At 32.4% G+C, this 17,703-nt stretch overlaps 3 protein-coding genes across 8 annotated transcripts; 2 read left to right on the top strand and 1 right to left on the bottom strand.

Annotated features, from left to right (window-relative positions):
- Positions 1–4,208: 4,208 nt before the first annotated feature.
- LOC112589936 (uncharacterized) lies at positions 4,209–4,653 on the top strand. The gene is made up of 2 exons (XM_025305018.1): positions 4,209–4,410; positions 4,489–4,653. Exons 1-2 carry the CDS (start codon positions 4,243–4,245, stop codon positions 4,651–4,653), a joined length of 333 nt encoding a protein of 110 aa, XP_025160803.1. The 5' UTR covers positions 4,209–4,242.
- On the bottom strand, positions 4,630–6,809 carry Unc50 (Unc50 RNA binding protein). 4 transcript variants are annotated; one of them, XM_011152688.3, is made up of 7 exons: positions 6,681–6,809; positions 6,236–6,371; positions 5,999–6,150; positions 5,692–5,878; positions 5,198–5,331; positions 5,023–5,124; positions 4,630–4,895 (listed from the first exon to the last, which is right to left on the bottom strand). In XM_011152688.3, the coding sequence occupies exons 2-7, from the start codon at positions 6,325–6,327 to the stop codon at positions 4,759–4,761; spliced, it is 804 nt and encodes a 267-aa protein (XP_011150990.1). In that variant the 5' UTR covers positions 6,328–6,371; positions 6,681–6,809; the 3' UTR covers positions 4,630–4,758. The 4 variants fall into 4 exon arrangements, with proteins under 4 accessions (XP_011150990.1, XP_011150991.1, XP_011150992.1 ...); XM_011152689.3 differs by having other exon boundaries at positions 6,584–6,788; XM_011152690.3 differs by lacking the exon at positions 6,681–6,809 and adding an exon at positions 6,437–6,577.
- An 8,780-nt stretch (positions 6,810–15,589) lies between these two features.
- Positions 15,590–17,655, top strand: LOC105184345 (uncharacterized). Of its 3 annotated transcripts, none has more exons than XM_011143070.3 (4): positions 15,590–15,764; positions 16,186–16,416; positions 16,493–16,932; positions 17,025–17,654. In XM_011143070.3, exons 1-4 carry the CDS (start codon positions 15,612–15,614, stop codon positions 17,029–17,031), a joined length of 831 nt encoding a protein of 276 aa, XP_011141372.2. In that variant the 5' UTR covers positions 15,590–15,611; the 3' UTR covers positions 17,032–17,654. The 3 variants fall into 3 exon arrangements, with proteins under 3 accessions (XP_011141372.2, XP_011141371.2, XP_019697527.2); XM_011143069.3 differs by having other exon boundaries at positions 15,591–15,764; positions 16,493–16,939; positions 17,025–17,653; XM_019841968.2 differs by having other exon boundaries at positions 15,592–15,764; positions 16,493–17,655.
- Positions 17,656–17,703: the final 48 nt, after the last annotated feature.

The raw sequence follows: 17,703 nt of genomic DNA on the forward strand, positions 1-17,703 counted from the left end.
CGTCTATTCCCAAACATCCTGTACATACATATAAATTATGTATATTTTTTTCATATATATACATAACTTATATGTATAAGTAAACTCGCAACTGCTTTCAAGACTGTGGAACACATTATATAGATGTATAAATGTTTAAATAAATTATTATAACATGATAATATCAATTGATAGAGTATAAAATGTTGCACCGAGCGCACCCAAAATTGGAAGATCAAAAAACACACAAAAATCATTAAAAAACTCATAAAAGGACTAGAAAAAATGAACTTTTACTGAATTCTCAAAACTTTTCTAAGCGAATTTCAAGTCTCCCACAACACTCAAACCATCATGAAAATTTCCGAGCGCAATTCTTGTGGAGGGCATAATTTTTACAAGTAAAATGAGTAAAAATTAGATAAAAACCTTTTAATTCTCTACTAATTTCACAATTTTAAATGCTTTCAAAAAGAGCATTGCATTTCGAGCGTATCTCGAAGTGGGCATCGGTATTGTCCACATGAAACCGCTATATCACATTTTTATGAAAAAAATTAATCGATTTTTTTATTTAAACATGTGAAAAATTGTGTTTTCACAAAGGGTTATCATATAATGTTGAAAATTAAAACTTAAAAAAAGATTATAATTGCCATAAGGCTACGAAATAATTTCGAACATTACTTCATAAGTATGTAACTATAGTCCATAATTAAATCAGATTTAGCGATGTTTATCACGATATCTTAAAGTCAGCATACAATGACATAAAATGAAGTAATAAAATAAAACTAACAACTAAACCGAATCATTCCGAATCGTTCAGAATAGTTAAACATTTTCTGCATTTCACTCAAAGTTCCATCCTAATCCATTTTACATGATTTACTCCAAGTCGGTAATTTCACTGGCAAATGTTTGGGATGTGCCAATGAATTTCGCCATTGCGATGCCATCTTTAAAGCATCGTTTAACTGGTCCACTTGGATTTTTCCGCATTCAAGTTTATTCCGAAAATCTCTCCATTTTTTAATCTCATTCTCTGTCAAAAATTTACTTCCTTTTTCAACCATTTTAATTGTAATTGAACCAGCGAAGTAATTTCTTTATTATCCTTTGTATTATCTAAGATCTTCAGTCGAATAAATAACTTGACGCTTTCGGCTAATTCTCCCACGTATACAATATAAAGGATATGATCCTTTCCCTTATTTTCCTTATTCATCTTCCATATTTCTATTTCCATATTTCTATTCCGTATTTCCATATTTCTATTCGTCTTTTCCATATTTCTAATCGTCTTTTCCATATTTCCAATCGTGTGCATCTCTACGGTTCTCAGGACCGAGGCAGATTGCTGGCCGTTGAGTCCGGAAGGGCAGGCCTTCCGAAACGACAGTGGTCGTTTCACATTCGCGCTCGTAGACATATTTATTACGAGTGTTGCATGGGTTTCTCGGTTCGGATTTACGACCCGAAGAGACCGCACGAGATCCGAGTCTACTACCATCTCTCTAACTCCGATCCTTCTGATAAGGGTGTTCTGGCATCCCTGCGTCACTGCCTCTAAGCAATCTGGCGCGGCAACAAACTATAATAGCTTATAACTTTTAAAAACCATTTACACCTCGCATTTCTGTATTAGAATCCTCGACTTTTAATTGAATTTTAGGATATATTGTTAAACTATCGTACAACTGTAGGGCAGCCTCTATGAAAATATATGTATTTACAGACTTGTACAGACTTGTTTGGTAGATGGACGCATTTGTGGGCAGTGGAAAAATGTATTTCTTTTTAACAGTCGGACCGACCTTTACTTTGAAAATCTTTCTTAAAGTCGTTTTTTTTCAAATCGCCAAGATCCTTGACGGATACTTGGAAAGAGAGAGTTCGCAAACTCCAAAGGAGACAGCCACGCCGCTTCTGATAGCCAAGATCCTTGACGGACGCTTGGAAAGAGAGAGTTCACCCGTTCCACACGAAGGCGACCAAAAGCCCACTCCTGAAGCATCGCAACGCAGAGAACTCAAATCTGAGCGCAGTCGATTCTAACCATAAAGCCTCAACCCAGCACAGGATATATCGGCACCCGCTTTTAACTCAGCAGAGTGTATTAAATTGCGGTGGTTCGAATCTATATTACACGCCAAAATTGCACTAGGAAAGCCTAGAAGCAGAGGTCGGTAAAAGATGGGTGTGCTACACAAGTCGCACGACCTGACACCAGAGATTGCCACAATCGGCGTTGGGCCATGCGAGGGCGCGCGGCGCGCTATCGCGCTCGGTTATATCATCCGGGTGGCCGAATTTTAGCTGCGAGCAGCGGGATCGATGAGCGCGTTGCGTAGCGGTCACAATTTGCACTAGTCGCTGCACGCGGGGTGCCGGTAGCTCGCCTGCGAGAAACCGACAGGAGTCAGGCCGTCCGCCACGCAGCCCCGACTTGACGACTATAATAATGCATGGTGCGGCAATGCGAATGAATGTCGTTCTTTACATTTTCGAACATTAACGTTTAATAGATTGTTCAGTATTAGAATACTTGTCAAGTCCAGTAAATATTTGTGTTTATGTGTAAATATGCTAATTACAAATTATAAATTATATTATATATTATAAATTATTATATATATATTATAATATATATATATATATATATATATATATATATATTATAAATTATATTACAAATTATAAATAGTAGGTTGTTTTCATCATATTTTTTTTTCATCGTTTCTTATTAATCGTTTCTATAAAACTATTTCTCTCTTTTATGATTCTTATTTTAAATTTCTGTGATGCGGTGAAGAAGTCTGTAATATTTTTCAACTTTTTCGAAATCAAATATTGCGCTTCATTATGATTTTGTTTTTCCCGCGATTGTCACTTTTTCCGATTGTCTTTTTGCACTCTTACAGCGACATTATGGCGAGTGGTATTGTTCATTGTACTGTTATTATATTATATTGTATTTCGAGATGACAGAAAAAAAGAAGTGCAATACTGAGTGCAATAAAAGAATACAATATCCAAAATTAGAATACGAGGGGCATCATTTCCATTATAATAAATGCTATAGGGATACGATGTAAGCAGATTTCTTAAGCAGAATAAAATTAATTCATTAAATTATTATGACAAAAAATCTGATTTATGAATAGAAAAACAGCTTATAATTTAATAATTGTTTAATTGTATATACTATCTTCTTTTGAATCAGTTATTAATTTTTGAGAATCTTTCTAAATTTTTATTTAATTCATCATATAGTTTTGTAAAAATTATTCAGAAGATAATTTTTTATTAATTTACGTAATCAGCATAGAAACGTATCAATACTTGATGTATTTAGTTATGAATAATTTGATGTATTTATGTATTAGATTTATTTCATGTATTTGATGTATTTAATTATGAATGATTTTTTCATAGATATTCATTAGACATAGATATATTATGAATGTAGTTTTCGTAAAAATAAAGTGCAATGTAAAGCAAAATTAAAAATTATAAGTGGCAATTATATTGTTAGTGGAAAATACGAGCATGAAAAACCAATATTTCAATTATGTGAGATTAGTAAAGAAATCGAAACATCATATGCATTCGAATCACCTAGATTAATAAAGAAAAGAATTATTTCGAAGTGAGTATAAAACAATAAAATAGAAAACAATAAATAAATGGTATTAATGGAGATGAGTACCTACTATTTATAATTGTAATTTTTATATTTGTAATTGTAATTGTAATTTGTTTATTTATATCTAGATACGACCATTTATTAGATTTAACAAAAATTGGTAATATAGAAAAATCAATTGAAAGACATAAAAAAAATGTATTCGAAATATTCCAAAAAATTTAAATGATTTAACATATTGTTTAAATAAAGAAAATTGGAAAGAATTATTAAAAATAAAAACAACTGATCCTTTTATTGTTGATTTTGTAATGAAAGGAAAAGATACCAAAACGATTATTTTCATTGATAAGGTTTTAGCACAGGCAGTTATGTCAATAATTAATGACAAATTAACCACATTTGTGGATGGAACATTTACGACAGTTCCTCAAATTCAAGAAAATAATTGTCAATTGTAGACAATTATAATTAGATATGATAATAAGGTAAGCAAACAATTAATTAGTTTCATTTAATAATTAGTTGATTTACCTGCAAAATCATTCTATGTAAATAAATGAGTAAATTAAATTGTTCTTAAATTTCAGACATTTCCAATTGTTTATACTATAATGGAAGGACGCACTTTTGATGATTATTTAAATGTTTTACAAAAAGTTATCCACGTAATTAAATTAGCATCAGAAATTATATCAGATTTTGAAAAAGCTGAGCGAAAGGCATTACAAACGATTTTTCCCAGAGCTAAAGTCATTGGCTGCTTCTTTCATTACAGCCAGGTAATAAAAGATAACTATGTACAAAATAATAAACATGAAATACATGTCAATTTTCCTTATACCACTTTCTTATTACAGACCTTAGTACATAATGCTGAGAAGCATAATATTCTAAAAGACGACAAAAAGGAATCGAGTTTGGGCTCATCAAAACTATTGATATCTTTTTTGCCGGAAGATTTAATAGAAGGAGCCTTCGAAATTATTTATAAAGTAATATTTAATGATTGCAAATATCTTTAATGTCAAAATGTCAAAAAATTCTACCGCATTTCAATGGAGCCAGATTGTTATTCCAAAGTTAATATACATGATGATTTGATGAAAATACAATACATTGTAATCTTTTTATATAGCTCGATAAAAGTAAAATTCCATAACTAAATAACTGACATTGATACCAGCGCATAATGTAGTAATATACGTCAGCAGAATTATCGGTAAAGTGGATAATATTAGATGTGTTTTATGAAGTATCTCTACACCTAAAACAGAAAAAAATATTAATGTGTGTGTATGTGTGGCTACTAATTATAAAATATATTCATTAAATTGATAGGAAAATTATATTGTCATAAGTAGTATGAACATTTCAGCAATTGATGTACTTACTTGCATAGCCAAGAAAGGTGATATAAATGTAATATATAATAGCTATTAACCAAAGAGTATTCCCAAAGAATCGCGCTGAGAATGTATCATTATTGATCAAAGCTGTATAACAAGACCATATATTAGCTCAAAATCACTTAACTATAAATAAAATGAGATGTACACAAAATCTCACCATTATATAAAAATAATTGAAGAATATGAAGTATAATTAAAGGAGGGAATACTGCATTCATGTGGATATCAAATGCATAGCCCCATTCAACATCTTGTGTTTTGTCTATCCTCAGATATCTATTAGTTATAAACCTGTGTAAATTACAATATATGAATAAAATAAAGATATACAAATAGAATTATAAGTGCATAATAGTGAAATAAAATAATAGTAAAATAGTAGCATAATAGATATGTAGATTGAATTCTGTATAAGTAGAATAGATTCGTACAAAATGGAAAGAAATTGAAAGGAATAATGAAATATAATATTAAACTATAAAATTGAAGAGAATTTTAATTGTTTGAGTACATAAAACAGAACATAAAAAACAAATTTCTATATTTCTATCATAGAGTATATTATGTATTTATTATGAATAGCATCTAAAAAAAAAAGCAATCCCAATGCAGTTTGAAGAAAAATATAAATTATATTCAATATGCTCTTACCAAAATATTGTAGCTATTAAAAATCCAACACCCAAATATTCGACAAACATCATGTAAAATAATAATTTTATGTATTGGACAAGTTCTAAACCCAATACAATAGCAAAACCAACGGTTGATAATGAATAACAGCATGTAAGCAGTACAAAAAATGCAGGATCATCTCTTGCAAATTGTGACTTTGTTTCTGCAAATATATACACAGTAAAAATGTTTCTGTATTAATTTAATCACTATATTAAAAATGAGAATAGAGTATTGTTCAGAATATAACTTTATATTATATACATTGATAGATACAACGTACGTTTCCTGTTTTTGAAATTTCTATAAACTTTTTGTGGAGCTACAAATAAAAATATGATCTGCCAAAGAGCAAACTCAAAGTCCATTTGTTCAAACTTTAGTAGTTTTCTTAGATATTTGTAACATTTTGTTGCAGCACCCATACAGTTGTGCCTGTAATATGCTTTCTTGAGTTATTCAACTAGATTCCTGAAACTAGATTCATGAAACATAAAGCAATTCATACAATATAATATACCTGTAAACAATTGGCATTGGCAATGAAGATGAGAATTCTGTTGGGACAGGCGAGTGACATCGACTCGTTGGCGGTGAAGTAGAATATTTCATTTTCTGATTTTTTTATATAAAAAAAGTTTCTGTCAGTTTATTTGCTGAAACAACACATGTCATCGTAAAAATATGCAAAAGGAAAAATGTAAAATGTAAAGATATTCACATTTTGAAGAAGTTAAAACAAGATCAACAAAAATGTATTCCGATAACGAATTGTGAGGTATAGGATACAACACAATACACTAGATATGCGATAAACAGTAGATTTTAAGATTTAAACGTAGAATAAGATGTAAAGCATAATAGGTACATAAATAAATCATAATTTATCCTATATTCGCTAACGCGTTCAACACTTATATGGAATTATAATCAGGCTTAACACACAACAAGCACAGTTATCATACGTTTGCTGTCATTTGCGGTAACTTGAGGTTATATTTACGTCATATTTCTCAACTTCTATGTATTTTGATTGATCAGTTTAGTGGCGCCACCGAAAAATTAATATCAGAGAGGAAGCTGAGAGCGGCCAACACGGCGTTTTCGGCGACACCGATTTTTCGCACTGGAAATGGGCGCCATCTGCATCCATTTTGAGAGGAGAACTACGATGCTACATCCACTTTTAGGTCTTGGTAGTAAAATCTGCATGTGGTGGAAGTCCGTGCTAAATCCACTATCAGGCGGTTTATGTTCGTGCTGCAACCATAGTTATTATCTCTATGCCAGACTATACCCGAAAGTCTAAAAAGAGCGGGGGGCGAGAGCAGGAAAAATAAAAGTACATATTAAATATTAAATCCTCTACATACATGTTGCCCTATCAAAGTCTCCTATATAATAAACGATTTGATACGTCTGGAGATGCATGATGTATCGTTGCTCGCGTCCCGTTCCCTTCATCCTGCTTCTCAATTCAGCATCCCGTCCGCTCCGGACATTCGCTCGTGACACTGACAGTGGCCGTCGGTGAGCATTCGATCCGCTCGGAGGGGCACATGTTAATTAACGCGACGAGACTCCGATTATAAATATCCCGCGAGTCGACGAAATATTTGAACTTTTAAAAAAAGCATCAAAGAAAATCACGTTGATCACGTTGTCATGGGTGAAATCTCACCCTGGTATATATTTTTTTATTTTCGAAATAAAAAAAGCCAAACGAATGCAATTAAATGTTATTTATTATCATTGAATATTAGATGAAAAGTAGAAGAATTATTGTCCGCAGCGGATAATCTAACATTTAATAAGAACGAGACAAAATTCGCATGAGATGAAATTCCACTCTTTAACGCTACCATGACCTTTAATTATTCTCCGAAAACGGCGTTACAATAACTTTGACATTCTGTACAATTAGTTGCTAACATATTTTCTAATCGTACACATTCCTCTTTAATCAACATAAAGCTAAAAAATATCCGATGCTTCGACAGAATAATTTTCTTTATTTTGAGTAATCAATAAGTAGTAAATCAATGTCGCGTACAGTTGAAAGGCCTCCTTGCATTCTCCTCATTGTCCCGGAACCTTCGAGAAAAGAAAAGATGCCCAAGGGCAAGTCTCTCTTGCTTCAACCGCCGCCGAGGCCCGTAATGTTTACATCGCGCCGATTGTGTTGATCGGCTCGCGAGCGACGACACTTTTTGCCCTTCGTTTGACGTTTGACGAATTTTCCGGGAATAAGAAGTCGGAATTTCTCAGTTGGCGCTACTGTTCTAATATATCACTTCTTTTGTACAGTAGAAAAGTGTTGCAGAGTTTTATTATAGTTATAAGTTTTACTTGTAAAAACTTATGTACACATATATACAATAAAAAGAATAATTTGAGTTTGATACTTCTAAAAATAACACAATACGTGTTGCGCTTGTACTTGGCGCCTTTTTCTACCTTTTTTACCTAAAAAGGTAAATTTTATATAATATTAAATACACGTACGTTTCACGTATAACGTGATTGACTTGGAGTACTCCGTGCCCACGTATGTTATTCATAGCGACGCATTCATACTTTCCCTGATCTGTTACATTGGATTCGATAATCTGCAAGGCACCTGAAACATAAAATGTGATATTCTCGAACAGCGTTCCTCTCAGGATTTTCTTGTCCAAAGAAAGATCAATGATGCGATCGCAGATCTCGTGTATGTCATGTCAAAATAGAGACAATTTGAATTAGCGTAATATGATTCTTGGAACAGACGTAAATAATTATTGTGAAGTTTGAAGCGACTCTCTCTCAGGCATGCTTTGAAAACACGAGTTGTTTTCATTTTCAGCTAACGGACGACGCAGGCATTAACATTGATCGGCAAGGTGGGGGGTAACCGTGCCTTCCCGATTGTTTGTTTTCGTACGCTTATATATGACTCCGTGATTGCGGAAAGGACATTGCGCCTCGGGCCGACGAACGACGCGCATACCGCGACGCAGAATAGTACGAGTGTCGGTTAATACGCGTTTCTTTGTCCCCGAATCTTACTTGCGCGAGTGTTAGAGCTAGAGTCAGTGTCGTCGCCAGTGCTACGATGGAGTATCCGGGGGTGCTGCGACGGAGCAACCAGAAGGAGGTCGTCGGATCGAGAAGTCAGGATGGAGAGAGAGGACTTGGAGCGCGCCGAGAGACGTAACCGAGGACAGCGATACATCATGTATGGTATTCGAGGTACCTCGAGTTATTATTATTACGCAGGATTTTTCTAATTTCAACGGACCTTACTCGAAGTAAGGACATACCCGAGTCGAAATTAGATCAGCATTCATAGTTATCATCTGAAAAATGATAAAATAGCTTGAGATTTGATTATTCGTTAAACTAATTTCACGTAACATGAGTTCTACTTTTCTTTTCTCGTAAAATATGAATGTCTATTCAAGCAAGGTTGCTGAGGCAAGCTAAGGTTTATGAATACAAATTTTTAATTATGTTTTCAATAAAAAGTTGCACATAATTTAGAAAACTATGAATAATGATCTTAGAATCTGATATAAATTTTACAAGTGTTGATTTTTATTCGTCTAATAATGCTCAGATTGCTGTTTTCGTTTAGAATCTGCTAGAATGTCCGTTTCTCATTATTGTTTATCTTTCTTATTGTACCGAATCTGAATTAAAATCTCTATTAGTGAAACAGCATTATTAGACATAACCGTTGTCTTTACCTTTGCAGCTTCAGCTCTTTTGAGAGCTACAATTCTCATTATTCTCATTAGAAAAAAGAAAAGAAAAAAAAAAGAGAAGAAAAAAGGAAAAAAGAACTTTAAGAATGATGAGAATAAAAAGTGTTTTTCATCTCCCATTTCCTCTAATTCTTATATAATTATTTAATCCTTATATATTTATCTCACGCGCAGTTCTAACAAAGGCAGTCCTATTTACGTTTTTATCTTTGTTCTCTTTCTTGCGCTGTTAAGCGAATATATAATCAAAATCAACAAAAATTGTTCATTTAAATTAAGAATATAAGGATTAAGTACATATACATTATCGAAATAAACGAGAGATTAAATAACTGCGGAATACGTCGCTGTCGAAGACTCATCATGGGCGAGACTGCAAGAGTAGCCAGATATAACGTTCAGGTAGGACAAAGCTTGTTCACTATTGCGCACCTAGATATTCTACATTGATTTTTCAAATTGGATGCAATTTGCAGGATCAATGTAGAATTAATATTTCGACTCGGGAAAGACTCGGGAATGAAAACGAATTGTCATTGCACTTGGACAATTTTCTGACACTGATTTCTGGTATTGATCGATATTCGATTTTCGGTACTGATTTATTCTTTCATTCCTCTATAAGAAAAAAAATTTATACGACTCGTCCATTTATCCGCGTTAATTTGATGAATAAATTAAATATTGATCGGTCTTCAATTTTCGGTACTGATTTATTCTCTCATTTTTTTATAAGACAAGAAAAATTGATATGAATCATTCGTTTATTCGAGTTAATTTATTGAGTAAATTAGAGGAATAAATACCTGAAAAATGAGAACAAATTGTCATTGCACTTGGATAATTTTTTGACACTGATTTATGGTATTAATCGATATTCGATTTTCGGTACTATTACTCTTTCATTTCTCTATAAGAAAAAAAAATTCATACGAATCGTTCATTTATCCGCGTTAATTGATGAATAAATTCAATATTGATCGGTTAATTGATGAATAAATTCAATATTGATCGGTCTCCAATTTTCGGTACTGACTGATTCTCTAATTTTTTTATAAGAGAATAGAAATTGATACGAATCGTTCTTTTATCCGATTTAATTTGTTGAGTAAATTAGTGGGGTAAGTACCTGCAAGATGAAAACAACTTGTCATTGCACTTAGACAATTTTCTGACGCTGATTTATAGTATTAATCAATATCCGGTTTTCGAAACTGATTTAGTCTTTGATTTCTCTATAAAAGAAAAAAAGATTGATACAAATTGTTCATTTATCCACGTTAATTTGATGAAAAAAATTAGATATTGAACGGTCTTCGATTTTCGATACGGACTGATTCTTTAATTTCTTTATAACAGAATAAAAATTGAATACGAATCGTTCTTTTATCCGACTTAATTTGTTGAGTAAATTAGTGAGATAAGTACCTGCAAGATGAAAACAACTTGTCATTGCACTTGGACAATTTTCTTGACATCGATTTATGGTATTGATCAGTCTTCGGTTTTCAGTACTGATTTATTTTCTCATTTTTTTATAAGACAAAAAAAGTTGATACGAATCGGTCGTTTATCCGAGTTAATTTGTTGAATAAGATTAGAGGGGTAAGTACCTGAAAAATAAAAACAAATTGTCATTGCACGTGGGCAATTTTTTGACACTGATTTATGATATTAATCGATATTCGATTTTCGATACTAATTTACTTTTTCATTTCTCTATAAGAAAATAGAAAATTAATACGAATCGTTCATTAATCCGCGTTAATTTGATGAAAAAATTAGGTATTAATCGGTGTTCGGTTTTCGGTACTGATTTATTCTCTCATTTCTTTATAAGACAAGAAAAATTGATACGGATCGTTCGTTTAACCGAGTTAATTTGTTGAGTAAATTAGAGGGGTAAGTACCTGAAAAATGAGAACAAATTGTCATTGCACTTGAACAATTTTCTGACACTGATTTATGGTATTAATCGATATTCGGTTTTCGGTACTGATTTATTTTCTCATTTTTTTAAAAGACAAAGAAAATTGATATGAATCATTCGTTTATCCAAGTTAATTTGTTGAATAAGATTAGAGGGGTAAGTACCTGAAAAATGAGAACAAATTGTCATTGCACTTGGACAATTTTCTGACACTGATTTATGGTATTAATCGATATTCGATTTTCGGTACTGATTTATTCTTTCATTCCTCTATAAGAAAAAAAAATTTATACGACTCGTCCATTTATCCGCGTTAATTTGATGAATAAATTAAATATTGATCGGTCTTCAATTTTCGGTACTGATTTATTCTCTCATTTCTTTATAAGACAAGAAGAATTGATACGAATCATCCGTTTATTCGAGTTAATTTGTTGAGTAAATTAGAGGGATAAATACCTGAAAAATGAGAACAAATTGTCATTGTACTTGGACAATTTTCTGACATTGATTTACGGTATTGATCGATATTCGATTTTCGTTACTGATTTACTCTTTCATTTCTCTATAAGAAAAAAAAATCAGACGAAACGTTCATTTATCCACTAATTTGATGAATAAATTAAATATTGATCGGTCTTCAATTTTCGGTACTGACTAATTTTCTAATTTCTTTATAAGAGATTAAAAATTGATACGAATCTTTCTTTTATCCGACTTAATTTGTTGAGTAAATTAGTGGGGTAAGTACCTGCAAGATGAAAACAACTTGTCATTGCACTTAGACAACTTTCTAACGCTGATTTATAGTATTGATCAATATCCGGTTTTCGGTATTGATTTAGTCTTTGATTTCTCTATAAATGAAAAAAAGATTGATACATATCGTTTGTTTATCCACGTTAATTTGATGAATAAATTCGATATTGATCGGTATTCGATTTTCGGTAGTGATTTCTCCTTTCATTTTTCTATAAGAAAAGAAAAAATTCAGACGAATTGTTCATTTATCCGCGTTAATTTGATGAAAAAATTAGATATTGAACGGTCTTCGATTTTCGATACTGATTTATTTTATCATTTTATTATAAGACAAGAAAAATTGATACGAATCATTCGTTTATCTGAGTTAATTTGTTGAATAAGATTAGAGGGGCATGTACCTGAAAAATAAGAACAAATTGTCAATGCACGTGTGCAATTTTTTGACACTGATTTATGGTATTAATCGATATTCGATTTTCGGTACTGATTTACTCTTTCATTTCTCTATAAGAAAACAGAAAATTAATACGAATAGTCCATTAATCCGCGTTAATTTGATGAATAAATTAGGTATTGATCTACCTTCGATTTTCGGTACTAATTTATTTTCTCATTTCTTTAAGAGAAGAAAAATTGATACGAATCGTTCGTTTAACCGAGTTAATTTGTTGTGTAAATTATAGCGGTAACTACCTGAAAAATGAGAACAAATTGTCATTGGACAATTTTCTGACATTGATTTATGGTATTAATCGGTATTCGATTTTCGATACTGATTTACTCTTTCATTGCTCTATAAGAAAAGGAAAAATTGATACGAATCGTTCATTCATCCGCGTTAATTTTTTTTTATTGCAATATTATATATAAATGATCCATGGGATGATTAAATATTTGAATACATGTTGCCGTATCAAAGTCTCCTCTATAATAAACGATTTGACACGTCTGGAGACGCATGATGTATCGTTGTTGCCCGCATCCCATTCCCTTCGTCCTACTTCTCTGTATAAAATATCGAATTGAAACGTATTAAAAAGTATTGACATTTTGAATATGTCTGAATTCTGAATCTTTTTGATCCGAAGAAGAGGATTGAAAAGTATTAGTTTCCATTAAATTTTACTGCGCTAAATGCGAGACGGTCTATTTCACCCGAGTGCCTCACCAGGGAAATTTCTCTGGTACGCTAAATCCCGTAAGGTTATCAGTCTTTGTAGTATATCTCGTCGGTGCATAAGGTTTATATTACCTATACATAAATATTTTGAAACATTTTCTTTGGATATTATATCAAACGGATTTTGCGTGTCACGTAATATCCTTCGGACTACACGGACATTATTATTTTGATCATTTTGATTTCTTTGGTATTCATTGAATTATCCAGAACGCGCAACTGCCATGTTGAACGACTCAATTGTCGTGTGAAATGTTTCGATTGTCACAAATTCATATAAAATTTTTCATTTTTCACTGATTCACAGAAGTCTTTCACTTTTTATTAGTTCACGCTAGGGAAAAGATTCATGATCGCTGCCCCAAGCAGCTGCAACGCTTTTCGAATCATCTATGTCGGCGCGCTTTTACTCCTCAGATTTCTGTCATTAATAACTCGATAATTATTGCGAATCTCGCAAAATGGTATGGGACTTTTATGTTTGTCTCAACCCAATCTACCCTCACACTTCGGGTTGGCAGCTAATTACCGGACACTTCGTATGATCTTCATGATATTAATCATACACAATGTCAATTCTTTTTTTTTGCACATGTTAACATGTTAATTCATGTTATAAACGCGTAACAATGTGCGAAACCGTGCTTGTCAAGTACGCTATTATCGTTGTAACACGGACATAAACCGCCTAAAAATGGATGTAGCACGGACTGCCACCACATACAGGTTTTACCGCCGAAACCTGAATGTGGATGTAGCATCGTAGTTCCCCTCTCAAAATGGATGCAGATGGCGCCCTTTCCCAGTGCGGAAAATCGGTGTCGTCGAAAACACCGTGTTGGCCGCTCTCACGTTCCTCTCTGGTAATATCAGGGAGAGAAATCAGAGAACGGTCAACACGGCATTTTCTGCGACTCCGACTTTCCGCATTGGGAAAGGACGCCATCTGCATCCATTTTGAGAGGGAAACTACGATGCTACATCCACTATCAGGTTTCGGTGGTAAAATCTGTTTTTGGTGGAAGTCCATGCTACATTCACTTTCAGGCGGTTTATGTTCGTGCTAGAACCTACAGTTGCCACCTCTATGTCAGACTTTACACAGAGGTCTAAAAAGAGCGCCAGGGTCAGGGGGAGCAGGAAAAATAAAAGTACGTATTAAATATTAAATCTTCGAATACATTAACATATTAAGTTCAAATTAAACACACCTGACATCTGTTCTTTTTAGCTGCACCGCTGAACTGCAATGCAATAAGTTAAAATGAGACAACTATATTTTTTCTCACTCTAACTTATTGCACTAGTTCAGCAGTGCAGCTATAAAGAATAGACCCCAACAGTCTTTATAGGCCGTGCTCCAAAATTCATTCAATATGGAATAGAATATCTCGTCGGTGCAGCAAATAATAATCACTAAGGTCCAGTTGTACCAACATTATTTTAGTTTTAATTGAGACTTAAATATATCTCTGTCTTTATTTAATTAGTAAGAAAGATAAAGATAGACTTATGTTTAAGTCTCACTTAAAACCAAAATAATGTTGGTGCAACTGGGCCTAAGCATGGGTGCGTTCAGCGGAGAAAACCGCTCAGTGAGCGATTAGTGACTATTGGTCCTTACTGTTAGATCCTTACATTCAGACCAATAACATTGACAAATTACTCAACAATTGCGGAACTGTTGAGTGTCGTGAACGCACCCACTTATTAAACGTTGTCTTCTGCTCGTTCTGCTGAATGCATCCAATGAAACACTCTTCCATTCTTTTCTTTTAGATGGCGTGATTTGATAGTGAAGAAATTTTACCCAGGCTATGGGTCTTGAATAGTATATAACCAATGCACGTGGCTACGTCACCACTTCGTTTCGATATTTCTCTTCAGAATGGAATATTTCGATCAACCCCGATTAGTAAATAACGGCTCATGTAACATCGAAGATTGGATTGTGGAGAAAACAGATCACGTGTTTATCTCATGCTTTTTGTCTTTTGTTGTTGATTATAATATGACAGTTATAAATATGTTAGCAAGATGCTAACTTTGTATACAAGCTGTATTATGCTTTGAATTTGCTATGAATGCTATGAATGCTATGAATCATCTCATATTTGTCCTTTCCCTGAAATCCTATATAAATATGTGTGATTGTACATAGCAACCTTCACAGTTTCTTCAAGTTTACTAGAAAAGTAAATCAGACGAATATATATATTTTAAATTATTAGCATATTTCAGGAATTTTTTTAATTTTTAAAAATTGCAAATAAAAATGTTAACCGTTGAGATAAAAGCAAAAATTCAGAATTATAAGGATTTAATAACGAAACTTTATACGTTGTTATTTTCTACGTATCCAATTAAAACAACGGATCATTATTATAATACAATGAATGGAAATTTGATGTTACGGATATTTGAAGAAGTAAGTGAAAATAATTATTAATTTTTTAATGAACATATTCACTGTGTTAACCGTTTTTAACAATTTTATGTCAATGCGTTTGTAATTAATAAGATGTATAATTCTTAGGTATACAAAATAGAATGGTCGACTAATAGCGTTTCTTTTTTTAAATTCACATCAAACACAATGTAACATGTTAACATACCTGTTCATATCTACACATTTTGAATAGAAAAATTTTCAAGCCGGAAATAATTCATCGATTGTTTGTTTATTCAAAATTAATGTCGAAATTTCGAATCGAACTTTTCGATATTAACGATCTTGAAATGGCGGTCGTCATTTTCGACGAATTATTTCTGGCTGAATTGCAGTTATATTGCATATCTATAATATTATATGCTATAACTTGCATAAGATATCCTCTTTTATTATATAGCATGGATATGCATCGTTAATCTCTTATATACGATTTAATGAAGACGGTGTGCAAATATGTAAATCCTATGGTTCGCTTCTATGTCATAAAATTCCAATGCTTTCAACTATATTGGAAGGAACAAACGGTATTAGAGGCTCTATGAAAAAACACAGACAAGCATATTACACTAAGGATGCTCTAATAAATATTGACTTTTACGAATTATTGGGTGAATTTATAGAGATAAAAGTTCGTGACTCATTTTGTATTGTATTACAAATCTTTATCGATAAATTCATTTCTAATAATCGGTAATGTTGTACAGGTAATAGATAAAGATATGGAAACCTCAAAAAAAATAATTAATGACTTAATGCAAGCACTCGGTATAACAAGTGATGATCTAGAAACTAAATCCTATATAGATTTATTAGTTGAAAAGTTACCTCCGTTGGAAACGTCTGAAGTATTTAGAAAACCTAAAATATCTAAAACGCTTGAATCGATTGCAACATCTGAAATGTTTCAATTGCCTGCAACATCTGAAAAGCCTGAAGAATTTCAACTACTAAAACATATATTTAAAAGGTGTGGAGTGTCTATAACTAAAAAGTCTGAAACGCCTATAACATTTACAACGTCTGAAACATCTGAAATGTTACCTCCATTGGAAACGTCTGAAGTATTTCGAAAGCCTGAAACATCTAAAACGCTTGGATCGATTGCAACATTTGAAACGCTTCAGTTGCCTACAACATCTGAAAAGTCTGAAGTATTTCAATTACTAAAACGTATATCTGAAAAGTGTGAAGTGTATGTAATATCTAAAAAGTCTGAAATGCCTATAACATTTACAGTGCCTGAAACATCTGAAACGTTACTTCCATTGAAAACGTCTAAAGTATTTGGAAAGCCTGAAATATCTAAAACACTTGGATCGATTGCAACATCTGAAACGCTTCAATTGCCTGCAACATCTGAAAATTCTAAAATAATTCAACTACTAAAACGTATATCTGAAAGATGTGAAGCGTCTGTAACATGTAAAAAGTCTGAAACGCCTATAGTCATAAATATATTTACGTCTGAAACATCTGAAACATCAGCTGAAATAGCTGAAACAGCTGGAATATGTGAAACGGACAAAAAACGCTTGGAACATCTATAAAATTTGAATCTCCTAAAAACGTATAACCTTTTTCTTTATGTAAATATTGTTGATTAAATTTGTCTTTGGAGATTTCTGGATTTTAAACTGATAACATACCGTGCTATTATTTTTAATGGAGATTCAAATATTCATATTATAAAAATTAAAAAAGAAATATATATATATGTATATACACACATGTACTCATATGCTCTATGCAATTATACTTTTCTGTACAGATTTATATATATATATATATACATATATAGCTAGATAATCTTATAGATAATACAATATTATACTCACGCGCACATATATATTGCTACTTGAAAATATTATAAAACCCGGGTTAAAATAAAACACAGATTGAATTATTTTTACAACTT

This window comes from Harpegnathos saltator, unplaced genomic scaffold, assembly GCF_003227715.2.
Source record: "Harpegnathos saltator strain DR-91 unplaced genomic scaffold, Hsal_v8.6 scaffold12, whole genome shotgun sequence".
NCBI lineage: Eukaryota > Metazoa > Arthropoda > Insecta > Hymenoptera > Formicidae > Harpegnathos > Harpegnathos saltator.